Source organism: Heterodontus francisci, chromosome 1, assembly GCF_036365525.1.
Source record: "Heterodontus francisci isolate sHetFra1 chromosome 1, sHetFra1.hap1, whole genome shotgun sequence".
NCBI classification, from domain to species: domain Eukaryota; kingdom Metazoa; phylum Chordata; class Chondrichthyes; order Heterodontiformes; family Heterodontidae; genus Heterodontus; species Heterodontus francisci.
The window spans coordinates 12,710,958-12,723,157 of NC_090371.1; the positions used below are offsets into that span (position 1 = coordinate 12,710,958).

Here is a 12,200-nt window from a genome sequence, read left to right on the forward strand (position 1 = left end):
TTTGGATGGAAAGAGAGTTCCAGATTTCCACTACTCTTTGTGTAAAGAAGTACTTCCTGCCATCACCTGCGAACGACCTAGCAAATGGCAGAGAAATTGAACAAATATTTTGTGTCTGTCTTCACAGTAGAAGACACAAGTTACATAGCAGAAATATAGGTTAACCAAGACCTAATAAGAGTGAGGAACTTAAAGTAATTAATATGAGCAGAAAAAAAAGTATTAGATAAACTTAAGGGACTAAAAGTCAACAAACCCCCAGGACCTAATGGTCTACATTTTTTGTTCACTTGTGGTATGTGGGTGTTGCTGGCTAGGCCAGTATTTGTTGCACATTCCTAATTTACCCTTGAGCTGAGTGGCTTGCTAGGCCATTTCAGAGAGCATTTTAAGAGTCAACCACATTGCTGTGGGTCTGAAGTCACATAGAGGCCAGATCAGGTAAGGACAGCAGATTTCTTTCCCTAAAGACATTAGTGAACCAGATGGGTTTTTATAACAATTGACAATGGTTTCACAGTCATCATTAGACTAGCTTTTAATTCCAGATTTATTAATTGAATTCAAATTTCACCACCTGCCGTGGAGGGATTTAAACCCATGTCCCCAGAGCATTAGCCTGGGCTCTGGGCTATTAGAGCAGTGACATTACCACTACACCACCACCTTCCCTATTCTAGCGATGTAGTTGCAGAAATAATGGATCCACTGCTAATGATTTTCCAAAATTTCCTGGATTTTGGAACGGTTCCAGCAGATTGAATGTTAGCAAATGAAACACCGTTATTCAAGAACAGAGAGTGAGAGAAAACAGGGAACTACAGACCACTTACATCAGTCATCGCAAAAATGCTAGAATCTACTACTTACAAATTAGGAGCAGGAGTAGGCCACTCGGCCCCTCGAGCCTGCTCCACCATTCAACAAGATCATGGATGATCTGATTGTAACCTCAACTCCACACTGCAGCTGCCCCCAATAATCTTTCACCCCCTTGCTTATTAAGAATCGATCTACCTCTGCCTTAAAAATATTCAAAGACTCTGCTTCTACCACCAAAGACTCACGACTCTCTGAGAGAAATAATTTCTCCTCATCTCTGTCTTAAATGGGCAACCCCTTATTTTTAAACAGTGACCCCTAGTTCCATATTCTCCCACAAGGGGAAACATCCTTTCCACATCCACCCTGTCAAAACCCCTCAGAATCTTATGTGTTTCAATCAAGTCGCCTCTTACTCCTCTAAATTCCAGCGGATACAAGCCTAGCCTGTCTAGCCTTTCCTCATAAATCAACTCGCCCATTCCAGGTATTAGTCCAGTAAACCTTCTCTGAACTGCTTCCAATGCATTTACATCCTTCCTTAAATAAGGAAGGAACTTAAGCAAGGAGTCAGGAGGGCTAAAAGGGGTCATGAAAAGTCATTGGCAAACAGGATTAAGGAGAATCTCAAGGCTTTTTATACATATATAAAGAGCAAGAGGGTAACCAGGGAAAGGGTTGGCCCACTCAAGGACAGAGGAGGGAATCTATGTGTGGAGCCCGAGGAAATGGGCGAGGTACTAAATGAGTACTTTACATCAGTATTCACCAAAGAGAAGGACTTGGTGGATGATGAGTCTAGGGAAGGGAGTGTAGGCAGTCTCAGTCATCTCATTATCAAAAAGGAGGAGGTGTTGGGTGTCTTGCAAAGCATTAAGGTAGATAAGTCCCCAGGGCCTGATGGGATCTACCCCAGAATACTGAGGGAGGCAAGGGAGGAAATTGCTGGGGCCTTGATGGAAATCTTTGTATCCTCATTGGCCACAGGTGAGGTCCCAGAGGACTGGAGAATAGCCAATGTTGTTCCTTTGTTTAAGAAGGGTAGCAAGGATAATCCAGGAAATTATAGGCCGGTGAGCCTTACATCAGTGGTAGGGAAATTATTAGAGAGGATTCTTCGGGACAGGATTTACTCCCATTTGGAAACAAATGGACTTATTAGCGAGAGACAGCATGGTTTTGTGAATGGGAGGTCGTGTCACACTAACTTGATTGAGTTCTTTGAGGAAGTGACGAAAATGATTGATGAAGGAAGGGCAGTGGATGTTGTCTACATGGACTTCAGTAAAGCCTTTGACAACGTCCCTCATGGCAGACTGGTACAAAAGGCGAAGTCTCACGGGATCAGAGGTGAGCTGGCAAGATGGATACAGAACTGGCTTGGTCATAGAAGACAGAGGGTAGCAGTGGAAAGGTGCTTCTCTGAATGGAGGGCGGTGACTAGTGGTGTTGCGCAGGGACCAGTGCTGGGACCTTTGCTGTTTGTAGTATATATAAATGATTTGGAGGAAAATGGAGCTGGTCTGATTAGTAAGTTTGCGGACGACACAAAGGTTGGTGGAGTTGCGGATAATGATGAGGATTGTCAGAGGATACAGCAGGATATAGATCGGTTGGAGACTTGGGCGGAGAAATGGCAGATGGAGTTTAATCTGGACAAAGGTGAGGTAATACATTTTGGAAGGTCTAATACAGGTGGGAAGTATACAGTAAATGGCAGAACCCTTAGGAGTATTGACAGGCAGAGAGATCTGGGCGTACAGGTCCACAGGTCACTGAAAGTGGCAACGCACGTGATTAAGGTAGTCACGAAGGCATACGGCATGCTTGCCTTCATCGGTCGGGACATAGAGTATAAAAATTGGCAAGTCATGCTGCAGCTGTACTGAACCTTAGTTAGGCCACACTTAGAATATTGCGTGCAATTCTGGTCGCCACACTACCAGAAGGATGTGGAGACTTTGGAGAGGGTACAGAAGAGGTTTACCAGGATGTTGCCTGGTCTGGAGGGCATTAGCCATGAGGAGAGGTTGGATAAACTCGGATTGTTTTCACTGGAACGACGGAGGTGGAGGGGTGACATGATAGAGGTTTACAAAGTTATGAGTGGCATGGACAGAGTGGATAGTCAGAAGCTTTTTCCCAGGGTGGAAGAGTCAGTTACTAGGGGACATAGGTTTAAGGTGCGAGGGGCAAAGTTTAGAGGGGATGTGCGAAGCAAGTTCTTTACACAGAGGGTGGTGAGTGCCTGGAACTTGCTGCCGGGGGAGGTGGTGGAAGCAGGTACGATAGCGACGTTTAAGGGGCATCTTGACAAATACATGAATAGGATGGGAATAGATGGATATGGTCCCCGGATGTGCAGAAGATTTTAGTTTAGACAGGCATCAAGATCGGCGCAGGGCCGAATGGCCAGTTCCTGTGCTGTACTGTTCTTTGTTCTTTGTTTGAGACCAATACTGTACACAATACTCCAGATGTGGTCTCACCAATGCCCTGTATAACTGAAGCCTAACCTCCCTAATTTTGTATTCAATTCCCCTTGCAATAAACGATAACATTCTATTAGATTTCCTAATTACTTGTTGTAGCTGCATACTAACCTTTTGTGATTCATGCACTAGGACACCCAGATTCCTCTGCATCTCAGAGCTCTGCAATCTCTCACCATTTAGATAATATGCTTCTTTTTTATTTTTCCTGCCCAAGTGGACAATTTCACATTTTCCCACATTATACTCCATTTGCCAGATCTTTAACTACTCACTTAACCTATCTATATCCCTTTGTAGCCTCCTTATGTCCTGTTCACAACTTACTTTCCTACCTATCTTTGTGTCATCAGCATGTTAAGGAAGTTTTAACAATTCACTCAGAAAATATAGTATGATCGGATAGAATCAACATGGTTTCACGAAAGGGAAATTGTGTTTAACAAATTTATTAGAGCTTTATGAGGATTTAACTAGTGGGGTAGATAAAGAGGAGCCAGTAGAAGGAGCATACTTGGATTTCCAAAAGGCATTTGATAAGGTGCCACACAAAAGGTTAGTAGGCAAGGTAAGGGCGCATTGAGTTAGGGGTAATATATTAACATGGATAGAGGATTGTTTAACGGACCGACAGCAGAGAGTAGAGATAAACAGGGTATTTTCAAGTTGGCAGTAACTAATGGAATTTTTTTTTTTATTCATTCATGGGATTTGGGCATCGCTGGATAGGCCAGCATTTATTGTCCATCCCTAATTGCCCTTGAGAAGGTGGTGGTGAGCTGCCTTCTTGAACCACTGCAGTCCATGTGAGGTAGGTACACCCACAGTGCAGTTTGGAAGGGAGTTCCAGCATTTTAACCCAGTGACAGTGAAGGAACGGCGATATAGTTCCAAGTCAGGATGGTGTGTGGCCTGGAGGGGAACTTGCAGGTGGTGGTGTTCCCATGCATTTGACACAAGGATCGGTGCTGCGGCCTCAGCTGTTTACAATCTTTATTAATGACTTCGACAAAGAGACCGAGAGTAATGTACCTAAGTTTTCTGATGATACAAAGCTAGTTAGGAGGACACAAAGAGGCTGCAAAGAGATATAGACAGGTTAAATGAATGGGAAACAAGATGGCAGACAGAGTGTAATGTAGGTTATTCAGTTTGTGAGGTTATTCACTTTGGTAGTAAGAATAGAAAAGCAGAATATTTTTTAAAAGGAGTGAAACTTCTAAATGTTGATGTTCAGAGAGACTTGGGTGTAGTTGTACAAGGAACACAGAAAGTTAGTATGCAGGTACAGTAAGCAATTAGGAAGGCAAATGGCCTGTTTGCCTTTAATGCAAGGGGATTGAAGTACAACAATAAACAAGTGCTTGATAGGGTCAACACTAAAAGGTTATGTTCACTAGCTGGGTAATCTAGAACACAGGGGCACAGTCTCAGGATAAGGAGTCAGTCATTTCGAACTGAGATGAGAAAAAATTTCTTCACTGAGGGTAGTGAATCTTTGGAATTCTCTACCCCAGAAGGCAGTGATTGCTCCATCATTGAGTATATTCAAGGCTAAGACAGTTAGAGTTTTGGTCTCTCAGGGAATCAAAGGATAAAGGGAGGGGGGGGTGGGTGGGAAAGTAGGGTTGCAGCAGAAGATCAGCCATGATGTTATTGAATGGTGGAACAGGCTCGAGGGGCCGAGTGGTCTAATCCTATTTCCTGTGTTCGTATGTTATTATGTAGCTCTACTTTTGTTATGTCCCCTTGTGTCGACTCCCCCTTCACCCCTCCAACAAGAAAGAAAAGTTTTTCTCTATGTATGGATACGAAGTTGACTGAGTAACAGGAAACAGAGAGTAGCGGTGAATGGTTGTTTTTAAGACTGATCTTGATCTATATTAACGACCTAGACTTGGGTGTGCATGACACAATTTCAAAATTTGCAGATGACACAAAACTCGGAAGTATTGTGAACTGTGACGAGAGTGATAAACTTCACGGGACATAGACAGGCTGGTGGAATGGGCGGACACGTTGCAGATGAAATTCAGTGCGGAGAAGTATGAAGTGATTCATTTTGGTAGGAAGAACAAGGAGAGACAATATATATTTCTAAAGGGGGTGCAGGAATAGAGGGACCTGGGTATATGTACGCAAATCATTGAAGGTGACAGGGCAGGTTGAGAAAGTGGTTAATAAAGCACGAGATTTTGGGCTTTATAAGTCGAGTCAAAAATAAGGAAGTTATAAAGAACCTTTATAAAACTCCGGTTCGGCTTCAACTGGAGAATTGTGTCCAATTCTGGTACCACACTTTTGAAAGGATGTGAAGGTATTAGAGTGGGTGCAGAAAAGATTTATGAAAATGGTTCCAGGGATGAGGAACCTTAGTTACGTGGATAGTTTGGAGAAGCTGGAGCTGTTCTCCTTAGGGAATAGCAGATTAACAGGAGATTTGATAGAGGTGTTCAAAATCTGGACAGAGTATAGAGGGAGAAACTGTTCCCATTGGCAGAAAGGGTCAAGAACCAGAGGACATTAAGGAGACTGGCAAAAGAAGCAACAGTGACATGAGGAAAAACTTTTTTTATGCAGCGAGTGGTTTGAATCTGGAATGCACTGCCTGAGATTGTGGTGGAGGCAGATTCAATCGAGGCATTCAAAGAGAATTGGATAAATATCTGAAGTGAAAAAGGGCGACAGGGAAAAGGCGGGTGAGTGGGACTATGTGAGTTGCTCTTGCAGAGAACCAGCATGGGCATGACTGGCTGAATGGCCTCCTTCTGTGCTGTAACCATTCTATGATACTATCTACCCAATCATTTTCTTTAACCATCTTAAATACCTCTCGTAGTTCACCCTGATCTTCTGTACCTGAGGGAATACAAGCCTCGTCTATGCAACCTTACCTCAATCCAGCAAACTTCAAGGTCACTTTATCTGGCACCAGCTATCGAATCACCAGATTCATTGAGTTTCACAACTTGTCCTGATGAGATTTCATCTCACAACGTCTGTGTTGTCAGTCCAGTACCAGAACCACTAGGATACTGTACTGGTCAGCTGTGCAAGTGTACTTCCTCACACTGCCCAATGAGGATTGGGGGATGCTATTGTCTATCAATGGGTGAGTGGTGGAGAGGGGGAGGTGATTTTAACTGACTGCGCCAAGGCAGTAAAATTGTAGTGCTCACTGCCGGTTTGTTCGGGGCCTCTAAATGGGTACCCAAGATGAAGTCCTGCTTCAGGCAGGACACGATTTGTAATATCCTGATCTGGTCCCTATCACCCATATCAACCCTGTGCTCGCTGACCTACATCAACACCCAGTTCAGCAACGCCTCAATTTTAAAATTCTGATCCTTGTTTTCAAATTCCTCTGTGGCCACGCCCTTCCCTATCTCTGTAACCTCCTCCAGCTCAACAACCCTCTGACATTTCTGAACTCTTCCAATTCCAGCCTCTCGCGCATCCTTGATTTCAATCACCCCACCATTGGTGGTCACGCCTAATCCCTAAATTCTGGAATTCCCTCCCTAAACCTCTCCGCGCCTCTACCTCGCTCGCTGTGCATTTAAGAACTTTTTTGAGCAAGCATTTGGTCCTCTGCCCTAATATCTCCTTATATGGCAATTTGTTAGGTGCCAAAGTATGGACAGTCCACTGCCCACACTCGGTAACTGGCATCGAGTGGCCCGGCCAGCAGTTCTTAAAGGGCTGTTGCCAGTTGCTCCTGGGCAGGTATGTTTTAGTTTTTCTTTAAACTTTCATGCGGCTAAGAGGAACGCTACAAAAATCTTTGCATCTCCCCAACCTGAAGATAATATAGCTGTCTTGACTTTGTATCACAACCACCAGTATTTCCTGCCTCCCTCACCACTACCCACTACCCAATTTCCAAAGGCATCCTGAGGCAAATACCCAGCAGCAGGGTCGTACTCTGAGTCAGACCAATTTCTAGTCTGTGTGACCAATGTTAGTCCATCACATTTCTAGAGATTTTTAAACAGAGAAAGGCAGACAGTCGTGCAGGGTTCTTCAGCTGGAGGAAGCACTCCTAGATTGTAAAGAGAGATTACATGAACAAAGTTTGTATTCCCTGGGATATAGGAGGTTAGGGGGCGATTTGATTGAGGTTTTTAGGATTTTGGAAGGAGTTGATTGGGTCGATAGAGAGAAACCTTTTCCATTGGTGGGACAGAGGTTAGGCAAGGGGACTTAAATCAGAACTGGCCTTTCAAGAGACAAGTTAGGAAAATCTTTTCCATGCAAAGGGTGGAACTCCCTCCCACAGAAAGCAGTAGATACTATCTCAATTAATAATGTTAAATCAGTGGCCGATAGATTTATGCCAGACAAGGATATTAACAGAAATGGAGCCAAGGCAGGTAGACAGAGCTAAGATGCAGATCAGTCATGATCTCATTGAGTGGGGGAACACGTTCGAGGGGTTGAATACTCTCTTGCTATTTTCCTCTCCCTCTTTGCTTCAGATCAAAACAAACTAACGTTGCCTTGCTTTGCCAGTTGCTGACAAACCCGAGCACAGCCCTGACACTTCAATCGTGTTTTGCCACCCAATCTCAGTAAGAGGGCCTACATCACACACACAAGAGCCTACACATTCTTTTAGGTGGCTGTCCAGGGCGCCTGAAAAATAGACCTGATGAATTTGTGTGGGAGACCAAAACTAGGAGCCATAAATATAAGATTACTACTAAAAGATTTAACAGGGAATTCAGGAGAAAGCTCTTTCCTAGTGAGTGGTTAGAATGTGGAACTCGCTACCACGGGGAGGAGTTGAGGCAAAGAGCATAAATGCGTTTAAAGGAAAGCTAGATTAACATGAGGGAGAAAGGAGTAGAAAATTATGCTGATAGGGTTTGACAAAATAGGGTGGGAGGAGGCTTGTGTGGACTAGCATGGACTTGTTGGGCCAAATGGCCTGTTTCTGTGCTGCACATTCAATATAATTGAGCAGTAAGTCGAACACCCATGCAGTGTCTCACTGCTAAATCGGTCACTGTTGCACCAATTTGACTCCCAAAAACACGTACAACATGTGCAAGTTGGAATCCCTCCTGTGTCTAAGTGTTAAAACCAAGCCATACTGTGCTAACTTGGATTCTATTGTGCTCTGAGCTCATTGTGTAAATTTGACTGGCTGCTTGTTTTCCTGTTACAGACCCCTACGCGATAGTCTCGTTCCTGCATCAAAGCCAGATGACCGTCACCATCAAAGGCACCCTGAACCCCACCTGGGACCAGACACTAATCTTCTACGAGGTCGAGATTTTCAGTGATACCAACATCACTGCCAGTAACCCACCTAACATTGTAGTTGAGCTGTATGATCACGATACCTACGTAAGTCTGATTATCAGTGTCATTTATACAGGCTGATGTCACATAGGAACAAGAGGAGGCCATTCAGCCCCTCACGCTCACTCCCGCCAGTCAATTAGATAATGGCCTATCTGTATCATTACTCCGTTCCCCTACCTTCGATCCCAATCACACGATGCCCCGTATCTAATAAAACTCTAGCGATCTCAGCCTTGACGGCTTAATTGATCCTTAGCATCCACAGCCTTTTTCGGGGAGTGAGTTCCAGAATTCCACTGCCCTTTGTGTGAAAAAGTTTTTTGTGAAAGCGTGCTTCCTGATTTTAAGGATTTTCCCCCTTATTCTGGATTCCCCCACCGGTGGAAATAGTTTCTCTGTATCTACCCTATCAAAACCCTTTATCTTAACACCTCAGTCTGATCATCCCTCAACCTTCTAAACTCAGTGGAATGCAAACAATGTCTATCTAATCTGTCCTTGTAATTGAACCCTATTAGCCTCAGTATCATCCTGCCTAATCTGTGCTGCACCCTCACCAAGGCCAATATATTCTTCCTAAGGTACAGTGCCCAGAACTGAACGCAAGTACACCAGCTAGGCTCTGACTAAGGCTTTGTATAACTGAAGCATCACTTACTCCTCTTAGTATTTCAGGCCCCTTGTGACCAAGGCCAACATTCCATTCGCCTTTTTAATAACATTTTCTACCTCTACACAGGCTTTTAGTGATTTATGTACATGGACACCCAAATCCCTTTACTCCTCCACAGTTCCTAGTCTTTCATCATTAGGAAAATATCCTAATTTGCCTTTCTCCAACCTCACACTTCACCACATTGAACTCTATTTACCATAGATGGTTTACCACTCACTTTATCTGTCTTTACCCCCTTGTAACTTCCTGCTCCCACCTTCCAGTCCCTCCAAACCTAGTGTCATCTGCAAATTTCGATATAAAACTCTCTATTCCTTCACCCAACTCATTGATATCCATGGTGACAAGCTGAGGTCCCCAATACACATCATAGAAGCAGAGAAAGATTACGGCACAGAAGGAGGCCATTCAGCCCATTGTGTGCGCGCTGGCCGAGAAAACTAGCCGCCCATTCTAATCCCAACTTCCAGCACCTGGTCCATAGCCTTGCTGGTTTCAGCACTTCAAGTGCATGTCCAGGTACCTTTTAAATGAGTTGAGGGTTTCTGCCTCCACCACCGATTCGGGCAGTGAATTCCAGACACCCACTACTCTCTGGGTGAAAGAGTTTTTCCTCATGTCCCCTCTAATCCTTCTACCAATCACCTTAAATCTGTGCCCCCTGGTAATTGACCTCTCGGCTAGGGGAAACAGGTCCTTCCTGTTTACTCGATCTAGGCCTCTCATAATTTTGTACACCTTAATTAAGTCACCCCTCAGCCTCCTCTGTTCTAAGGAAAACAACCCTAGCCAATCCAATCTTACCTCATAGCTGAAACTTTCCAGCCCTGGCAACATTCTTGTAAATCTCCTCTGTACTCTCTCCAGAGCAATTATGTTCTTCCTGTAATGTGGTGACCAGAACTGTACGCAATACTCCAGCTGTGGCCTAACCAGCATCCTAACACATCCCTGCGGAACACCGTGTACCCCATCCCGGCAATCAGTGAACATCCCCTTTATCCTTACTCCCTGTCTCGTACCTCCAAACCAATTATGACCCATGTCACAAGATTCCCCCCGATTCCGAATGCTCTCATATTTGTCAGTCGTCTCTTGTGGATGATTTTTGAGACTGCTTACCTCAGCGGTAACAATCTGAAGGTAGGCCCGGGGTAGTGGGTGGAGCGAGAATAGGTTGAGGGGGGGGTTGGGGGGGTTGGTGTTGATCACATGCTGTGGGAGTGGGGGAGAGGGGCTTGGCTGCTGTTCTACTCTCCGCCAACCAGTTTCAGCAAGCGGTGGTGGGGGTGGGGGAAAACGGGGGTGGGTAGGACTGAAAACAGGCTCTGGTCCCCTCATTTAGATTTGTAAGGGGCCGAACAGCTATTTCAAGTAGCCAACAGAGATATGGGAGAAATGGTCCTGATTCCCCATGGCAGGCTGTCCCGGTGCCAAATTGGTCACTGTCGCACCCATTTAACACCCGATAAAGGGGCATACTGGTTTTCTACCCTCGTTACTCAGGTTGTGTCAGCAGTGGCCTGAGCGCATAATCAATGCTGACACTCGCAGTGTAGTACTGAGGGAGTGCTGCGCTGTCAGAGATGTCTTTCGGGTGAGATGTTAAACTGAGGACCTGATCTGCCATCCCAGGTGGATGTCAAAGATGTTGTGGAACTATCCAACGAAGAGCAGGGAAGTGCCCCTCAGTGATCTGCGCCAACATTTATCCCTTGGCCAACATCACTAAAAGAACAGATGATCTGGTCTTTTATGTCATTGCTGTGTGTGGGAGCTTGCTGTGCGCAAATTGGCTGCCACATCCCCTCTACATTACCACAGTGACTACACATCGAAAAGTACTTTATTATTGCAACGTGCTTTGGCATGTCTTGAGGTAGTGAAAGGCACTATATAAATGCAAGTTCTTTCTTTCCACGGAGTTGTGTATTTCCCAGACTATTTATCAGGTGATGCTCGAGTCACATACTGAACAAATTCCGAATGACTGTTTAAGCTGTTCATTAGAAATAGGGAGAATAAAGTTGTGCTCGATCAATAATTTAATAGCGTCCCAGCCAATGAATTTACATTCTGGGATGTCAACGTTTGTATTTTTTTTAATATTTTGAAGAATTGGCAGCTGTTTGTAGATACTTGCCGTATGGAAGAATTTCTTGAAAAAAAAATTCCCCATGTTATTTTTTACATTTTACAAATTCCCCGCCGTAGAGTGTTTACCTGAGGAAAGATTGGCAAATGTCTCGACGTTCCTTTCGACAGGGCCACAATGTTGGTACAGCACAGGTTGTAGACTGACACTGACGCAGTTTCCAAACAGGGGTGGCGCGCAGTGCGTGTGTCGGCGGTTAAATAATAGATCACCTTCTCAACCTGAAAGGAATTTCTCACTCACCACTCCAGGAGCACACGAAAAAGTTAGGGGGGGATCCAAAGAATAGTCAGTGGAGATCGGTGAAAAGTGAGTTCACATTTTTACTTCAGCTATACAAAGCCTTGGTTAGACCACATCCGGAGTGCTGTGTACCCCTTTGGGCACCGCAGGTTAGGAAGGATATATTGGCCTTGGAAGAAGTCCGGATTCACCAGAATTTTATCAGGACTTCTTAGGTTAGATTATTAGGAATGATTACATAAACTAGGCTTATATTTCCTGGCAGATGGAAAGTTAAGTGGTGATTTGATTGACAACTGAGTGTCTTGCTTAGGATTTTGAAAGGAATTTTTAGGATAGATAGTGAAACTCTTTCCTTGGGTAGGGGAATCTATGGCAAGGCAACATAACCTTAAAATCAGAGCCAAGCCACTTGAGAGAGAGATTAGGGAAACACTTCTTCATGCAAAGGATGGTGGAAGTGCAGAACTCTCTCCCACAAAAAACTCAATTCATAATTTTA

General features: G+C 44.4%; 1 protein-coding gene across 6 annotated transcripts in view; it reads left to right on the forward strand.

Annotated features, from left to right (window-relative positions):
• The window catches only part of dysf (dysferlin, limb girdle muscular dystrophy 2B (autosomal recessive)), a 361,838-nt gene that overhangs the window by 223,877 nt on the left and 125,761 nt on the right, over positions 1 to 12,200 (forward strand). For all 6 annotated transcript variants that reach the window (XM_068028674.1, XM_068028673.1, XM_068028677.1 and 3 more), the window contains one exon: positions 8,485 to 8,666. In XM_068028674.1, coding sequence (XP_067884775.1) covers positions 8,485 to 8,666 — 182 coding nt within the window. The remainder of the gene's footprint in view (positions 1 to 8,484; positions 8,667 to 12,200) is intronic.